Source organism: Saccostrea cucullata, unplaced genomic scaffold (assembly GCF_032062105.1).
Source record: "Saccostrea cucullata isolate Sc308-1 unplaced genomic scaffold, CSIRO_AGI_Scuc_v1 ctg170, whole genome shotgun sequence".
NCBI lineage: Eukaryota > Metazoa > Mollusca > Bivalvia > Ostreida > Ostreidae > Saccostrea > Saccostrea cuccullata.
This window is the reverse complement of record NW_026931200.1, coordinates 121,167-141,365: the sequence shown is the minus strand read 5'-3', so window position 1 is coordinate 141,365 and position 20,199 is coordinate 121,167. Positions and strand designations below refer to the sequence as shown.

Here is a 20,199-nt window from a genome sequence, read left to right as displayed (position 1 = left end):
AATATAACCTTGCTATTTTTACCGTGCGCCGTAGGACCGTACCTTGTGCACATTCAAGCAGAATAAAATCTTTATTTTTGAATATATATTATCAAAAACATTATGATTCACTTAAATATGATGAATAAACATTTACTGAAAATTTCAGCTTAGTGCGCCCATTACTTTTAGAGAAAAACGCTTTGTCCACGATTTTATGGGACAACCCTCGTATAGTCATTCGTTTTCCAAATTAAGTCACGAGATCACACGCTTAAATTGGAACTGCACATTTAACAGAACAATGCATTTCATGTCGAAAAGATGAAGAAAATTCATTCATACATGTATCATTAAAAAATCATCAGTTAATGAGGCCATATGAAATATTAAAAGAATACTTGCTTATTTGCCTTATATATTCAGATGTAAGAGATTTAGAAGATCATAATTCCTTTCCATACAAGAATTGTACAACTTTAAATAGAAATGATAAATTGAGTTTGAAATCTAGGAATGATGGCGTATGAAAATATTTTCTTTTCTCGATCTGCTTTTCAAAAGTATTATAGAACAATAAATTAATTAATATTTTTTACACAAAGACGTACTCGAAAGAAAATAAAATTGATTAAAATTGACTAAAGTTTTATAATAAATCAAATAGATATGATTTTTTAAAACAAATTTCAATTATGTAAGTAAATCTAAGTACAGATTTAGCTAAAAAACCAGCTTAACCTTAAAAGGTGGGCTTTTTTCTTTCTAAGTGAACGAGCAATTTTTTGTTTTTGTATCATTTTATATGACAACTTTATCATAATTATGTGAAAATAAAAAAAAAATAAATATAGGAAGCAAATAAAAATAATTGAAATATCAAAAAATGAGAAAAAAGAGAGAATTCGGATCAGTCAATATCATTTTTAAATAAACAATTTATGTTAATTTGATAATATCATCTTATAGACCGTAGGTAGTTTTATTTTTGTATAAAGATGATTTTTTTAAAAATGATTTGGAATAGAAGTAGGATCTCATGTTTGGCAACAGTAATGTCCTCTGAAAAGTTAATAACCTTGACCTGACCTTGCCTCTAATCAAAAAAAAAAAAAAAAAAAAAAAAAAAAAGGGTCAAATTTAATGTATTTAATTTTATCACTTAAAGTTAAGTTGTCTTCTAGATTCTATAGGAATTTTATTAAATTTTTAAATACCAATTTATTTATGATATTCAGAAACTATAGGTAGAATACGGCAGAAAATATCTTTTATATTACTTTTATCTTACGGAGGTTTTTTGTATAATGGAAGGTACCATATTTCATAGATCTTTGATGTCTGTTTCTCATTTAAGGCAATAATGCAATTTGAATTGTTTTTTTCCACAAAAGGAGAGGGAATATTTATATTTTTACAAAGGAAATTTGATAAAAAAAAAACCCAGATACATGTACTTGTAAAATAATATACGTGACTCCTTCTTTAAAAAAATGTGAAAAAAATTCTTTCAGTAAATATTTTTTTTACTACACAAACTAAATAAAAGAAAATAGTATATGCTATTTGATTACCTGCACCAATTAAAGTGATGAGCCTTCCAACATATTGTTCATGGAAATCATAAAATAATCTAGAACATTTAGATCATTTGAACTTTAATTTATTTCAATAATACTGTGAAAAAATAATTGCACGTGTAATTGCACGTATTCCCTTTTTTGTCAAAATATTAATTGTTTTGCTTTTAAATGGTTTAAAATAAAAATGTTCTGGCAGTGTTTTGTTTTAAAGATCTTTCCGCAATTACTTCATCTGTAAAAAAAAAATAAGATTTTTTTTTATTTAGAAACAGAAATTGGTTTGATTAAACACTGGAACACGACAAAATATACCATGAAAGCGGTATGCTCTCTTTCAATTTCAAAATCGTCGTTCAGGCAAAAAATTACAAAATAGAAGACTATAGTTGTACAGTAATATTATGCAATAATATTTTTGAAGGAAATCAATCGTTAAACATTTTTATGTTAGATTGAACTAAACCGAAGGATTGGTAACACACCCGGTGACAGGTTTTTCTTAGAATCGTTTGTATAATTAAAAAAAAACTTCGTGATTCACCAATTCATACCGCGAAAGTGCGTAAAACCCTGAACTTGGAATTCCTATTATTTCCATTTACTCATTTTATCCAACAAATTGAAGGGTGGATCCAATGCTGATCTCATGTTTCATATAAAAATGGATTATATTTACCAACTACAACAGGATGTAATTCAAATTTTACAACTGAATAATGATAATATTATCATTTTGCGTTCATGTCTTGGGAGAGAGAGAAAGGTTATGGAAAAGGGATAAAACGTCAGGTTGATCTGAAAAGAAAAGTGTACTTTAACTATGTGCATGTTTTACGCCTGATCAAGTAACACCAAGTAGTGAATGTCTATTTACACGTACACATATGCAATTTTACTTCATAATTGAATCCAAATTAGCATTGCTTTACGTAGAAAAAGACGGAAAAGTTTGATGGTGGTCTGTTATGAAATTGTATAAGATAAACATGAACAAATAAGCATATGCAGTAAACAAAGAAAAAAATCAAGATTTCAGTTTCTTTAAAGTTTTGGGTCTTTTTTATGATTCACTGTTTTTTCTTGACTCGACGTTTTTAAAAAAAAAAACATTTCCACAATTTATGTATTTTCATACCTGATGAGAAACAAACTAGGATTTTTTTTCAATTATGAATCTTATTTATTATTTTATTTATTTATTGATTTATTGATTTATTGATTTATTATTATTATTATTATTATTATTATCTTTTATGATCATCACAAATTGCCCTGAGTGCCTTCACATTTCTAAATGAGTAAAAGGCTCTTGAACTGGACTTAAAACAATCACTCACTCACTGAATCCTGTACACTAAGTGACAATATATGTAGTAGTTAACACCAAGGTATTCAGCAAAATAACATAATTTTGTTTGTATTCTAGCCACTGATTGGCTTAAATTAAAAAGAAAGAAACATGAATTATTTCTGTATAACCTGGTTTGGTATGGGGACACACCCCCTGACAACTAGTTGAATCATCTGTATCTCTTTATTTCAAGTCCAGGATTCATGGTAAAAAACACATTCTAGATTTATTGAATGCACCTTGAACTTCAAACAGTAACTCGAACTTACCACATGTAAACAAACATCATGGCTACTAGGACCGTGTTTTAATACCAGTTTTCGCCTCCCAATCACTTCCGTTACTACGGATATATTATGGAGCGGTAAAATTAAACTAATTAAAAGCAGGAAAAATTTACATCCACAGTTTTTTAATGATTTTAAAATTTTAAAATTAAATTATGAGGAACCACGCTTCGTGGATTCTGAAGAGTAAATTGACCAAACCAGGTACGTTATATTCGAATAATTTGACCAAGAATTAAAGAGTCATTCCTAAATAAATGTAGAAACAATTTTCCAAATGTAATTTGTTTCCTGTGGAGTGGAAAGATTCAATTGTGATTTTTTTCCTTTCAAATGTATGTTGTCATAGTTTTCAATATTTAAAATCACAAACATCAATGCATGTATCTTTTGAATATTGAATTATTGTATTCCCTATTGCGATACTTAAGTTCAAACGTATGAGAATCAAAAACAGCATTTCCCTATATGGTGAAGTAATTACCCTTGAATTTATTACCTCCATTTTATTCCTATCCACAAATATCTCATCTCTTTATTTCTGATCAGCAGTTTGAAAAATGTATTTTTAATATAAATGAAAATTCAAGAATTTTACTTTGAATACAAATTAAACGTGCCTTTTTACTTTTTACTTAACAAAACAAGTATTCAAACGAATAACTTACCATTTGTTAAAGAGCTGAAAGAATATGTTACAACAGTAGAAAATTAAATGTAGCAGAACCGGTGATATTGGATTACAAGTCGTTCTTGGGATGTAAATATACCAGACCTCCTGGATCGTATCATAAACAACACAGTTTACCTGTAATTGTATGTGTTGATGATTTTATTGATAACCATTTTTTACATTATAAAAAAGAATCGTGTTTAATATGTATTAGTTCATATATAAGATATTTACATGTAGCTTTTAAATCGTGATATGTTTTTTGTTTCTTTTTCGTTTTCTATTATTTTTTCTCTTAAAATGAATTGAAAATATCGTTCTCTGTATGTTTTGAAGATTTTTAAACCAAAATAATTATACTTTGTTTTCTCTGTACACATTGTCAATATCATTTGGATAGTCTGTTTTGTTAATTACTGATCCAACTGAAGTGCAGGTGAACAATCTTTAAATGCGTGTATAGACTTCACGTAGATTATATGTTAATAATATGCATGGTTAACATGTAAATTGCTTCTCGTATTTATCAAATAATGAAGTTACAATGAACATGCTTCATGTAAACAATGTCTTTACAAAGACGTGACGACAAATTGTGAAACAGACCTTAAAGTTGACGTCCTGTTTCTCAATGATAAATACATAACATGTAATTTTTCCCATTTATCATTGGAGCATTAATTCCTACTTTAACGAGTTTGCTCAAAGAAAATTGAGGTACCTTGCATGTACAGGCATTTGTGCTACATTCCAGAAAGTAGTGTTTTCTTTACAAATATATTTGAATTGATTAAAATGGTCAAAATTACAATTTTTAATGCATTTTATAACTACAGGTTTTTCATTTTAATAAATTAATTATCATCTATTAATTCCAATTTATTTAGCGATGCTTTATTCTTTTAGTATTCTCAAAAATGTTCTTTCATAAAAACATAAACCTAAAGATATCAACAAGTTTGTAAATGATAAAGTTATCCAAAATGCGACAGTTGGACCATCTGTCTTGCAGTTCTACCCACATCCTTTTTATTTCTGATGGACTATAATGATGTCCAGTGATTCCATAACGGAAGTTCTTTCCACAAGGCCCCTCATCGCGATATCCACAACTGAAACCCTTATGCTCTACAGCACGGGCTTCAATATATTGCCTACATAGACCAGTGATGTAAATATCTTCGAATATAAAATACGGAACTTTTTGAGTGGCCATGTACAGGTTGTGTAAAATATCACCACTGATAAGATATGCAGTTCCGGCTATATAATCGGGATAGTAGTCTTCTTTATATTGTGTCCTTGACACTGTCCATTTATTTATTGGAAATCGGAACGGAGTAGAATCCTTGACCTTACATCCAGTTATTGAATTTTCGGTAGGATTCTTCGTTACCTCATTTAGAAGTCTTGGAAGGTTAAGAAAAATGTCATCATCTACCTTAAGCAGATAACGAACCCGATGACAATTCATGGACGCCCAACGTAACATAGCAATAGATTTCCTTGTCAGGTTTTCATAAGTTTCTATGATGTTTTCAAATAGAATATCATTGTAGATACGGTTTTCAGTCGTTGCTAAATCCTGTTGAGTATCTTCTTTACTTTTCCCCAAGAGAAATTTAACGAGGATAGGCTTTTCTACATTTGATACATTTCCCCATGTATTTCTGATGGCATTTCGTTTTTCGAAGTTCGACACAGAACTATGAACAATAATTAACAGAAACACATCCTTATTATCACAAGTTACAGGTTTTGTCGAAAATGACCTGATGATCCCAGCATTCACATATGCTTGAACTAGTTTGTACGAAGTTATTTGTACATTATCCTTCGATTCTCGAAAAGGTAAACACACAAAGAAAGTTATTAAGTATAAGATGAAAATCCATTTGAATAAAGATTTTAATGTCTTTATCTTTGCTCTACTCAGCATCTGAAATTACACAAAAACATGTGCTGATAAACAGATTTCAAAGAAAAAATTCTCAAAAAGAGATTATTTCTTCTATTTTATGAAATCTGCTTTTAAAGACTATAGAAGGGGAAGTGTCAAGGATCAAATTTCTCAAAATTATTAGGAAAATTTCATTTTAATTACCATATCTCATTTGGTCCTATAAAATGCTGAATTAAAAGCAGGTTTGTGCTTGAATATTTACATATCTTGTGATTTTCTCTTTGAGAACTCTTAGAAAGTTAGGTGAATTGCAATTGATCTCTTGATAATTAAACCTGAATGCACATTTTACAGAGTGAAAGATCAAGTGCCTGATAGGTCAACTTCTCGTAGCTTTCTTTGTGGCTAACGACAGTTGGCGGGGACTACACATCTATTGAAATTGACTTGGGAGGTCTCGTGTACTGTAAATCTTTGAGACAACATTTTTAAAACCTAAATTTACAATAGGTATTCAAAGTTTTATTTCAGATATAAATGTTAATATAAGGGATCACTATCTAGGTTATTTGGTATGTTAGGGACATCAACGATAGATGGAAAATTATGCAAATTACCCAACATATGTAACTATCGTTGATTCTTTTATTAACTCCACAGCTTCATATCTTTATTTTTAATTATTGTTATTAATACTAGTATTATTGTTGTAATAAAAATGCAGAGTATATGCACATATTTGAAAAAAAAATCACCTTCGTGATGACAATTTAATTGGCATTATTTACTTGGTAGTCCAAATTTTCTAATCATAGCTTTTCTACCTGTAATTTGATCGAAATATTTTGGAATCTTTGTGAGGGTGAGTTTGTTAGAGTGAGTTTAAAAAAATTATATATAAATTAAAGACCATGTCTTTTAATATAGAATCTCAGTTATTAAGTACCATTTCTTGTTGACTTGTTAATCTGATTGTTTACCATTAGTTATACATATTCCGATTTTGTTTTTGTTATTGTGTTAAGCTCATTAGTTTTTCCTTTTTTAATGAATATAATTCAAGTCAAATATTGTACTGAAAATTGTAATAAAAAATTTAAATTTTTGAATGTTACAGAAATCTTATATTTGAGCAATCAAAATAGAAATATTAAAAAAAATCAAAACACATTCGCTGTAATATATGTTGTCTTTTCCATTTCTACTTACTCTTTGAATAAGCTACAAGCCATCAATTATTTTCTATTTTCAAATCTAAGGATTTGATGTTCAGATTGTTCAAAATATATGTCCTAAACAAATGTTGGGAAAATCTTCAGATTTATCTTCAATCAAATATATTTTTGTTCGTCATTATTTTTACATGTATCAAAAAATAAAACCATATGTTCCTATATTAACAAGCTGTCTTGAGTGCATTGTGGTTTGATTTATCAACCGCTAGCAAGTAGTTAGGATTTAATGAAATTACGTCCAGAAGTTGTGACATGATAATGTGATTTGCAATCAAATGAGTTTTTCCATTATCTTAAATGATTATTTTATTTGGTTTTTTATTTAAACTCACGCCGTTTAAGCTGTTTCCACTAATAATACTATGTCCGTGGAAAAATGCGGCTGATCTGACGTAAGAAAAGCGTAACATAAAACACAGAAGCAAATTCCAATGCATACTCTGTGTCATCTGTATGACACAGTTGTTGGTTAAATGTATTAGTTATACACTGAATTGACGTCGGATTATTCCGTTATTTCTCGATCATGACAAGGATCACACGGCGGGTATGACATGTCTGCAGGGGATGTTTACTCTTCCATGGCACCTGATCCCACCTATAATGTTTTGGGGTTGTGTGTTTGCTCTGCTCTTATTTTGTATTGTTTTATATATCTTTTGATCTTGCATACTGTTTGTTATCTCCATATTTTTCATGTACTAAGTTTGTTGTTCAATGTCCTTCTTAAGATTGTTCACACAGATGGACACACCACCACTTCCTGACTGAAGGCTGCAAATGTGGACCTATATTCATCACTCAAGGTCATAAATGTGTGAGTGATCTTTACCTGTCAGTACCTATTGCGACATGGAACCTCTTTTTATATGCTGTTTCAGCCCACGACTCTATCGCAAACTTTAGATCTAGAGCCATGTGGTTTTATTTTATTGAGAATGGACGATATCTAATTTTTATATGACAGAAAAGAACTTTTTGCATTTACAAATTCCAATGCATACTCTGTGTCATCTGTATGACACAGTTGTTGGTTAAATGTATTAGTTATACACTGAATTGACGTCGGATTATTCCGTTATTTCTCGATCATGACAAGGATCACAGGGCGGGTGTGACATGTCTGCAGGGGATGTTTACTCTTCCATGGCACCTGATCCCACCTATAATGTTTTGGGGTTGTGTGTTTGCTCTGCTCTTATTTTGTATTGTTTTATATATCTTTTGATCTTGCATACTGTTTGTTATCTCCATATTTTTCATGTATTAAGTTTGCTGTTCAATGTCCTTCTTAAGATTGTTCACACAGATGGACACACCACCACTTCCTGACTGAAGGCTGCAAATGTGGACCTATATTCATCACTCAAGATCATAAATGTGTGAGTGATCTTTACCTGTCAGTACCTATTGCGACATGGAACCTCTTTTTATATGCTGTTTTAGCCCACGACTCTATCGCAAACTTTAGATCTAGAGCCATGTGGTTTTATTTTATTGAGAATGGACGATATCTAATTTTTATATGACAGAAAAGAACTTTTTGCATTTACAAGCCCCTTTTCATTTATAAGTTAAATAACTATTCGCAATATAATAAAATGCAAAGTATCATAAAATAAACATTTTAAATTGCTATGAATTTTTTAAAAAGAGGATCTGATTAGCATGCAAAAGATAAAGATGCCATGTAACTATACCCACTTCTGATCTTTAAAGTGATAACCTTACACCCGTTTTGTACGTTTTACTGGATTATGAACCTGATCTCTGTTTATAGTTTTCAAATTTTATGGATGTATTTCTTTTCATATTTGCATAAGACATTGATACAGACTAAAAAAATTAAAATCAGTCAAGGTCTTACAAAAACATCTGCAGTTACAAGTTTTGCTAACATATCTTTTTTAAATCCCTGAGATTTCTTTTTTATATATACCTGGTATGCTTCCTTATTTGCAGGAAATATGTGATTGTCTTCCAAATAATTGAGGAAACATACTTTTTTTGATACAATGATTCTATTACTGTACTAACAATAAGCTGATTTTCCAGTACCATGCGCTGTAATTAAAGTTTTCTTGAAACTTGTTTAATTAACAATTATTAAAAAACAAAAACAAAAAACAATTAATGTTAATGCCATGATTGTAAATTGACCTTAGAATCTAAAACGAGGTAATGAACTTTTTAATTGTCATAGAAAAGCGAAATCATTTCGTTCAATCATAAATTGTTATTCGTCATGATATTGTTTTTCAATGATCAGTTGCCATAAGTTTGGCATGTTTGTTTTTTCTTGGTGAAATGACAGCAGTGTGCATGCCGGTATTGCATGTATATGTGGAATAAAAGATTGTATAGATAACCACGTCTTTTTTTCATACCCTCGGTGCAAATCATGCATTCTAAACATAACATGCAACAAAAAAAGTTTTCTTTTTGAACATTGTGACGGCAACATTGCAAATGTCACCATTAAAATTACAGATTTCCTGCAAGGAAGACAGGATTTTTTGTATTGTGTACTTGTATTTGACAGAATGCAGGCATACAAGGCAATGTTAATCCCCCGCTCTGAGAAAAGACATTTCTTAATTCTAAAAGTTCATGAAAGCTATTTTTTTCAAAATTATATGATCTTTTATATTACATTTAATTCTGCATTTCATTGTTTTAATATTTCATTCATAATTTATTTTTTCACTCATGTTTAAATATATATGAAAACAAAAAGAAAAACCTCATGTTTGATTCAAACTCTCTCCATAGAGCAGGGATTGGCACAAGACCGACCGCGTTAACCGCTACAAAACGAAGAATATGCGTTATGGCAGTCTGTCAGTGTGAGTAAACGAACGGGTTTTTGAAGCGTATATTTTTTTTCCAGAAATGTTCGATTTTCATATAGAATGGGCTAAGATTCCAATTTTTCGACAAATGAAATGGATTTCACATTTACGTTTCTATCATTTAAGCGATAACGAAAGATGGTCGGTGACTTGACCCATTCGTGTTCAAAATTCATTTTTTTATGGCTCTAGTAAACCCATTTTCCACTAAATATGCTTAACTGTCAACTTTGAAAAAAAGATTATCAAATGATAAGTCGTTCAGTAAAATAAAATAATAAAATGTTTTGAAGATGACATTACTGAGAACATGATTTTAGAAAAATATAACTTTTCCGTGAATTTTGAAAATTGAGAAACATATTATCTCAGAGCGCCTTGTACGCCCTCTTTTGCACTTATTGAGGGATGTTTGGCATTAAAAAATGAAATAATTTCAAAAGCAGTAAAAGTAATTAATGAATTCATTTTACAAATTACGATAAATCAAACAAATGAGGGAAAATATAAAATAAAATAAATGGAATCAAAACTTTACTTTCGATTCATATACTATAATGTAGACTCAAATTAACGATGTAGATAAATATAAGAAAAACAGACAAAATTTTCCTTTCTAATAATTTTGTCTTATTGTTTCTAGAAATCGGGTAAGGGATGTTAGAAATGAATTGTTAAGAATGGCTCATGATTTTTATCGTTGCTTGAACTGAAAAAAAGACAGTGGAGATCCCTCCTTAAATAATTTTGCACTATATATGTTTGTAGTTAACTCCAGAAAATAAAGCTATGTTTTAGATACCCCCCCCCCCAATAAATAAGCCCGATGTCTTATTTTGGGTTGCGAAGAAACAGGAACGTAGCATCAGTGGCCAGACCCAAACCTTTTCCAAACAAAAGTTTTTACTAATCAAAAGATTGATTGAACATTGCCCGGTTGAACCTACTCATTTTAGTCAAAAAAGGTAATGTAGTAGTTTATGAATACAATATATATAGTAATGACAGAAATTGTATCCTATTTTGATCGTTATGTTTTTTCCGGTTAGTTGATTTTTTCCCTTTTACTCACCCCTCCCCCCTTTAAATCGATGCTAATTTCTTGAATGAATTAAGGTAGTGTTCACCAAAAATGTGTAGTTGTACCTCACACTGAAAAACTTCTATAAAGAGTGTATGTATATAGGTGTAGTACTTTTTTTAAACATGATTTTTCTTAACTGATCGTGTCAGAATCTTTATTTAAGCAACTTTTGGAGTGTATTTAATTGTAAATAATTTAGAAAAAAAAATTATTTTACGTATACGTTTAACAATCCGGAAGACAAGCCCCTATGCCCAAGCCTCCTTGTTTTATCAGCTCGTCTCACCCCACCTAAAATCCCCTATCCACCCTTGATTGTATAAAATGCATTTGTTGGAGCCTTAAGCGATGTCTGAAGACATCCCATCCCAGATATTTAAAAGGTTTAATTTTTAGTGCATAATGCGCTCAATACTGAAGATCTGTAGTCGCTATTTTGTAAATGTTCACCGAACCGAAAATGTCCATAAGTAAAAGATTTATTCAGTTTCTGGGCTAATTACTTTCACTGTAGATCCTTTGGTTCGATGAGTTTTTCTTTAAGAAAAAATTGTTTTATTTAAAAACCAAAAAAAGGAAAATTAGCTTTTTGTTTATATATTTTCCAAATGACAACTATCAAAAAATTCCTATGAGATATATTTTTTCTCATTTTTTTTTTTTTATAAATATACTGCAGATCTTTGATGAAAAAAAAATAATTGAGTACAGTTTTGTAAAAATTTAATAAAGGTTTAGGTTTCATTATTCTTCTTTTACTTGACATATAACGAAATACTGAAAACCGACGCTCCTTTATACACACCATACCGGGTGAACAGTTTTATGTAATTCTGAATTAAACGTATGGTTTTCTAAAAACGTCGCCTATATTTCAAGGATGCACACAAATCAAATAAATGAGCACATTCCTAATTTTATCCTTGGTTATCAAAGATGAATATGAAATATTATTTATGAAACGAATATCTTATGTAAGAATCATTGCGTTTTCATTCTTAAATGACATGTATTATTATTGTGAAATGAACAAATTTCATTAAATGCATTATTATTTTAACGAGGAAAATTCGAAAAGTTCGTGGACGATGTCACTTTTCGTTATTTTACATTCATGAATCAAAAATAAGCACTATATAATGTCACAGTGTAAAAATATTTGATTTGCTGATGTGTGTGTGTGTGAAGTTTCATTCCATTTGATTTATCAAAAATCAAGTTGCTTCATTTTATAATCATGTTTTGTGACCACGGAGCACACTTACAGGCAGTGTAACGTCAAAAACATAGCGTCAAGAATTTCTCAAAAAATCCTATTCATTTACATTTCATACAGTGTAGTCCGTTATCGACTCATTAAAAACCCTATTTTATCACTTGACATTTCATTTTTGAAGTTTTCCTCGTTATTTAGATTCCTTTGTCAATATCTTAATCAATTTTCCTTTCTCTCTTTACTGTGCTTTCACAATATCAGCAGCTCTGAAGCACCAATGTCTTTCCAACTTTGAAAGATTTTGTTGATTTTTTTTTTCAGTTACAATGTTTCTTTACAGATTTTCTACGTCCGATACAGAGTCTCAATCACTCAAATATCGCCTGTTCATTTACACAAATATGCACGACTCACTTGAGGCATATTTTTGAGTCCTCTAATATTTATAAGGTTTATACAAAATATTCACCGAGAATTATACAATAATGCATCGTTATTTGCAGCTCCGTGACGTAATAATTCTTAATTTGAACGTCTATGATTTTTTTTCGATTTTACTACGTTTTACAGAGAATTTGACAACAGACGTTTAATTAGTGTATTGTTTGTAAATTACTAAATTTTGACCTGCAACGCGGTCCGGGTTTTGAATTTAAAAAAAAAATCTTTAAAAGTTTGAAATCCATCGTGACATTTTAAAATCTTTTAATACAAATCATTTTAATTTATTGATTAAACATTTCTACCAAATTAGAATAACATACGACGTCAAATAAAAAAGATGTGACAGAAGTCCACGAACTTTTCGAATAACCTCGTTTAATTGCTTCGTGGCAATTCAAAAATATCTTTTTTTTTTAAATTTAAATAATCCTACCTCTTATTTGCATGCATCAACACTAAAAACAAAAGAATGGTCCAAAGCAGAATGCAAGGTTTTAAAAGTTAGTATTAAAGAAGATCCCGGTGTTTTGAAAAAATCTCTATCCTGACAAATTCCTGGGTTAGAATGCATGTAATCACATGGGTTACCTGACGACGTTCATTGGTCAGGAAGTTGGGAAACCCAAGGTCTCTCTCATATTTCCTAGCTACTTTATATATGCAATATTTTGTAGTTAAATGGAGTTACCTGAGAAATCAACAGAAAATGTCAAATTTGATATTCATTTAAACACTGCACAAACATCCTATGAATTTTAATTTTTTTTACAATCACAAGGTACAATACACCATCAAAAGCACATTGATGTCTGCAATCATATATTTTTTCATATTTTAAATAAACAATGAAAGTTAACTATCATAATTTAAAAAATCTGTTTTTTATTTGCGAAAAAATTATTTGCGAACATAATAATTTTTCATTTATTATAATAATTTTTTATCAAAATATCCACAGATAGCAAAAAATATTGCCTCATTTCTAAATATCGAATCTATAATTAACTGGCATAAAAAAAAAAAAAAAAAAATAAAATGATCTAAAATAAAAATTAAATTATTCAATTCATGGAAAGCTATTAATGCTGATGTTAACAAATAAAAATGGTTACCCCTTTTCAGTTTCACTCCGGTGTGTACTTGTATAATTGATTCTGTAAAATGGTCTATCTTAGATTTATTAATGCATCAAAGATGCACTCCGAAAAGCAGAGCATCCTCTTGCAAAAAACATACCAGGGGTATGTTTAAATCGTGTATTTGACATCGATTATGATGCAAATGTACGTCGAATCATTTTATTACAAGAAAAACTTAAACACATACATGTACACAAGCGCGTTACTTTATCCCCTCCAGTTTGAGATAATAATGGGAAATACGACACTGTCGTGATCTTTTCAGGAGTATGAATATTATCCAATTTTGTTCAGAAGATAATATTTTTTTAATAGATCTTCACGGTGATCCCTAATTCTATCACTTTGTATAGGTTGTGATGAATTAAAAGTTAGAAAAACTTATAATGGAAATTAAATTTATGGATGTTGTTAATTTAGGAAAATCAACGCCTGTCTATATTTGACATAAAAAAAAAACAAAATCTCTTTGCATGCAGTATTCACAGAATTAATTTTGCCAGTGAACATAATAATGCGAAAACCACTCAATGACACACATTTTCTTGTATTTTTTGAACCCATAAAAACTATCCTTTTCGAAAGTTCATGTAATACTTGGGTAATATTTGAGTAAAATTATAATGAAATGAACCCATCCTGTAACTTTACATACATCTAACTTTACATACAACATATATGGAAATTTGATCCATAGAAAGAACATTTCTCTACTTCAAATACAACCCTTTATAGATATCTCTACACACCAAAAAGCTATCTTTAGCTAGAAATGATTTTTTTCGGATAGCTGTGACTGATTTTAAAAAGGGGATGCTTTCTCTAATAAGACACCCCTTTAATTCTCGGAGATTCTTGTTTTATGCAATCATTCAATCTTTGAATTGATTATAGTTTTTTTTTTAAATCAAAGAGTGTTAGTTAATCTTACCTTTTCTATACTACAGGATGTTTTCATGGTGCAAAAGTTGCCCTGAGATAAAAAAAAAAAGAAGGGGACTGGTCTAATTTTTAATGCACTGATGACGACTGACTTGAGAAAAATATCGTCTTTCAATGAAAAAGGACACATGTAAATTTTTTTTGCATAACCTTGGAATTCCTAATTGAGGTGAATTGAAACTTGAGTACGGTTTGTTGAAGACATTTTGGTGTGATGATTTAATTTTTTGAGTGTGTTATAGAGATTTGAAAATCGTCGATTTCTAACGGATTTCATAAAGAAAATTGCACCGAAAGGAAATACACAGGAAATATACAGGAAATAATCATTTTATAATTTTCAGAAGCATAAGGAATTTAATTGATTATACATTAGTGGTTTAATTTGAATGATATTAAAATTTTTCAAATCTTCGAATGAAACATATGGATATAAACGAGCAGTTTCAAGTCAAAAGTCCAGTTAACAATACAAACTATGAGCAGAGCAAACACGAACCACCAAAACATTAGAGGTGGGATCATGTGCCACTGGGGAGTAAGCATACCCTGCCGACCGGCCACGCCCGCCTTGTGCTCCTCCTATCGTGCTTTCATGATCGGGAAATAACGGAAAAATCCGTCGTCAACATTCAATGTATGAATAATGGACTTACAATTAGTATGAACAATGTCAGTCAGCATTTGATGAATGATAAATTGTACTTGCTGATAAGGTCATTGTATCGACCATAGAACTTACAAAATGATGACTTTAAACAAAATGGTATTCGAAAATAGGATGCAACAATTTATCATATTGATATTATGTACAAAAATCTGCAGAAAGTAGCTCAGCTATCTAAACGACTGCGGACGAATGATTAGAAAGATATAGAGTAACGTATATTAAAAACTTTCATATACGAGTATATCGCACCATCTTAAAGTATAAGTCACATTATCCAACGATGGGGTATACGATGAGAAACCGATGCGTTTTTTGATGAAAATGGCGTGGTTGCCGGCCGGGCCCACTAGTGATCGGACTGTGACTGATTCTTTTTTTGCGAATCGGTGGGGTCATCGGTAGGAAATAATTCGTAGTTAAAATTCAGCGATGTCGCCAACGATGTCTCACATCGCTCCTCATCGGCAACCCATCATTAACACATCTTTCAAGGATCGGCCGATGTATGGCCGAGCATCGTCCAATATCCTTTGAATCTGAGGTCATCGGGGAGTTTAGTGGTGTTCAACAGATAACGACCGGTCATCAGTCGATGTTCGACCAAACATTGGCCCGTAGTCGACCGATGTACGAACGATGTTCACCAATGTATGAGCAATGTAATATATATCGGCCGATTATCCTTGAACATCGTTTTATGATTAGCAATGCATCGCTGGGCCTTTGTAAGTCCGACCGGCAACCACGCCATTTTTCTCATAAAACGCATTGGATGCCCATCGTATGCACATCGCTGGATAATGTGACTGATACTTTTAGGACTACTTGGCCGATGTGGACCGATGTTGGGGCATCGTTAACACCATGGATTACTACCGATTACCACCGGTCTACGGCTACCGGCCGGGAAATGTGACCTAGGCATTAATCGGTCATTTTAAATGATATGTTTATTTATAACATTTTTCTCACCAACACCTTCTTCTTCCAAAATAAATCGTTAAATGTGTTTATACTATACAAATTAGGAGCAAAGGAAACACGGACCTCCAAAACATCAGAGGAAGGATCAGGTTTCACGAAGGGGTAAGCTTCGCCTGCCGACCGGTCACACCTGCCGTGTGCTCCTTGTCCTGATATCGGGTATGAACAGAAAATCAGTTGACATATTAATATGTAAATAATACCCCAAAATTAGTATGAAAAACGTCAGTCAGTATTTGACTGAACGATATACTGAATTGGCTGACAAGACAATATATCGACCAAAAAACTAACAAAATGATTACTTTAATTGAGACTGCTGATATTCTTGTTTCATAAACTTTTTCATGAAATTGTTCATACATGGACGTATAGCAAATGATTTAAGTTTATGAGTGTATAAGTAAGGTGATTTAAAGATTAAAAAGTTTGAAACTTAAAAAAAAGACAAAAAACGAGAAAGGAAACAAACTTGGAATTTTTTCATGATTTTTAAGCTATGCACTTACATGTTAAACGACAGGAAAGATAACTTCTAGTTTTTCAGCGTTAGTTAAAGCATCCATTCCCAAGTCACAGAAGTTGTTTTTAATTAAGTACTTATAATTTGACTGGTTTACATATATTTTGGAAGGGAGGAAAATGCAAACATGAATTTGTCTATTTAAAGAGGCTGGGGGGGGGGGGGCAGCCATTTTCAGACTATTTATATCTTCTTTCAAAGAAGAGCTCCATATAAGGATATACAAAAATGATCAAATTTTAAAACTAAAATGTATGAATTTTTTCTTTGCCAAATGATAGTTGACAGCTTAAGATACCGTATCTAAAAAAATAAGTTAAACCTGGTGGTTAATTTGTGATTAATTTGTTGACCCCCAGCCTCCTTAAACATCGCAAGCAACTAGTCTAAAATGTGTTCATACAAAAAAATATATATATAGTTAAACACTTCTATCACAAAACATCAGATTCAATGCATATTTTTTTCGAAACGTTCTATGTATTTTATCGCAATACTTTCCTGTAAGAAAAAATGTTTATTTTTTTCTTTCTTTAATTTAAAAAAGTCTCAGGTTTAAAAAAAAAACATTTTTATAAACTTTCAAATACACAAAAAATGATATCATTTCATCAAAGGGTTTTAATTTAATCAATTTATACACTGCTTTTCGAGACAAGAAAAATAATTCGGTCAGGCATGTTTTTAGGGCTTTATTTATTGGCATTATACACGAACGGCCACTTTCTCTCATGTATTGCATGCATTACTATCAGACTTCTCATTTTTGTAATAATGACTATCAAAACCAATTATAGTTATGGTCAAATTGTCCCAGCGGATAGAAATGAGCTGTGTTAGCCATTGATGACGAGAGCTGTATGGCAACAGATGTCTCTTTTTGTACACTCATCCCGAATGAGTCCAAAGTAGAATGAATTTATTGATTTGTTGTTTCTTCTCTCATATACATGTAAGGGATGTTTTTACGCTTACGCCCAACGGTTTTATAGGAATATGCAATCCATTTGCAAAAACGACTTTTTGGTACCAGAGTTTAGCTTCAAGCATAATCCGGTCATGAAGGTTCAAACTGGCCATAGACCGGTGGTAGTCGGTGTTAATCCGTGGTGTGAGCGATATCCCAACATCTGCACACATCGGCCTTTACACATCAGCCCAGTATAGTCGTTAAAGTATCAGTCACATTATGCAGCGATAGGGTACAGGATGAAAAAAAGAAAAAAGATTTTTGCAATTTTTGATTGATAAATTGATTGTATATTGTTTAACGCCAAGTCGGCAATATTTCAGCCATACAGGTATTTCGGAGAATTTGCGGTTTTGATAAAAATGGTTGCTGACCGGACACCTATAGTAATCGGAGAGTGACTGAGGGCATTTTGCAAATTGGTGGGGGTCATCGGTAGAAAATAAGTTGTAGTTAAAACTCAGCGATGTCTCCTCCGATGCTCCATATCGCTCCTCATCGGCAACCCATCATTAACACGTCCTTCAAGGATTGGCCGATGTATGGCCGAGCATCTTCAACATATAAATGTATAATATAATGTACATTATATAAAGTATAATGTGACTGATACTTTAAGCACTACTAGGCTGATGTGTACCGATGTTGGGGCATCGCTCACACCACGGATTACCATCGATTACCATCGGTGTACCGCCAATGGTCGAGAAATGTGACTAAAGCATAACATATCAGTCACATTATCCAGCAATGGGGTTTACGATGGGCAACAATTGCGGTTTTTTGTTGTTGTAAAAATGGCGTGGTTGCCGGCCGGACTTGCATAGGCCCAGCGATGCATTGCTAATCTTAAAACGATGTTCCAGGGTAACCAGCCGATGTATATTTAATCGCTCATACATTTGTGAACATAGTTTGTACGTTGGTCAACTATGGGCCAATGTTTGGTCGAACATCGACCGAAGACCGGCCGAAGTCTGTTGCCCACCACTCAACATCCCGATGTCCTCAGATTCAGCAGGCACTTGACGATGCTCGGCCATACATCGGCCAATCCTTGAAAGATGTGTTAATGATGGGTTGCCGATGAGGAGCAATGTGGGGCATCGGTGGAGACATCGCTGAATTTTAACTACAACTTATTTTCTACCAATGACCCCCACCGGTTTGTCTAATGGCTCCAGTCACCGTCCGATTACTATAGGTTTCCGGCCGGCAACCACGCCATTTAAAAAAAAAAAACCGCATCATTTTTAATCGTATACCCCATCGCTGGATAATGTGACTGATACTTAAATCATATAATTATCATGGACACTCTAGCAGGGTTGGCATATGTGCCTTTAAATAATATTGTTCTTATAGAAAGAATTTAGTTGGTAGTTGAACATTAAAAACCTTTGGAGGAAAATAAAAATCATTTCAATAATAAAATTTTAAATACATGTAAATCCTCAATTGTAATGGTCACCCTCGTGGCTCAGTTGTTAAAACGCCTGCTCTAGAGTCCCGAAGTAAGCAGTTGATCCTTACGTCGCGAATCCCACTGTGGGGCGTAGAGACCGGTCTTTCAGATGAGGCCCCGTGTAGCAGTAGGTGCTGACACGAAAAAGATCCATTCCTGCTCAATAGCCCTAAGTGCTGAGAATAGGACAATGTTTGCAGCTCTCCACCGACAAGTGTTGACGTCTCCAAATGAATGAAAAATTCTCGAGAGGGACTTTAAACAAAATACAATCAATCAATCAATCAATCAATCAATCAATCAATCAGTTGTAAAATGGATAGAAATATACGCATTTTTCTTAAACTTTAATATCATTTCTCAATGTTACAATTCATACAACCTTATAGATATTGTAAGTTCTTGTAGAAAGGATCCCTACATCTAAATTACATTAATGGACTTTAGGTAATCCAGATATAAAATTATTCTTTATAAACCACGTTTCATATATTTTCATCAAATTAATTTTAAGATACACAGTATAATAAATTATTATTTTCATACCGACCCATTCAAAGTTTGTGCTAAAATATCCAACAGATAACCTCATCACAGAAATTTTTAGTTAATTTAAAATGTATTGAATTATTATAGAACTCTTTACCAAACTATTTCTTAGGCATTTCCCTTTTCCTATTCAGTTATGCAAAAATTGGCTTAGACCTTTGTAGATCAAACTATCTACAACTGGACATTCCCGTATCTACTGCACTTTCGAGTATATTGCCCCCCCCCCCTCCAAACGCCCCTCCACCCGGTTTCTCCCGTTTGTGTCTATATTTAAATGTATATTTCTATAGTTAAGCCAATGAACAATCTTGTATATTTCTTGAATGTATAGAGAGTCAAGTATATAC

General features: G+C 31.8%; 1 protein-coding gene across 1 annotated transcript; it reads right to left on the bottom strand.

Moving 5' to 3' along the window:
* Nucleotides 1–4,751: 4,751 nt before the first annotated feature.
* Nucleotides 4,752–13,227, bottom strand: LOC134231758 (beta-1,3-galactosyltransferase 1-like). The gene is made up of 2 exons (XM_062713723.1): nucleotides 13,041–13,227; nucleotides 4,752–5,812 (listed from the first exon to the last, which is right to left on the bottom strand). The coding sequence occupies exon 2, from the start codon at nucleotides 5,810–5,812 to the stop codon at nucleotides 4,799–4,801; it is 1,014 nt and encodes a 337-aa protein (XP_062569707.1). The 5' UTR covers nucleotides 13,041–13,227; the 3' UTR covers nucleotides 4,752–4,798.
* Nucleotides 13,228–20,199: the final 6,972 nt, after the last annotated feature.

Excerpts from the sequence above, each read along its gene's own strand:
- LOC134231758 (XM_062713723.1), bottom strand. The coding sequence starts at position 5,812 with ATGCTGAGTAGAGCAAAGATAAAGACATTAAAATCTTTATTCAAATGG.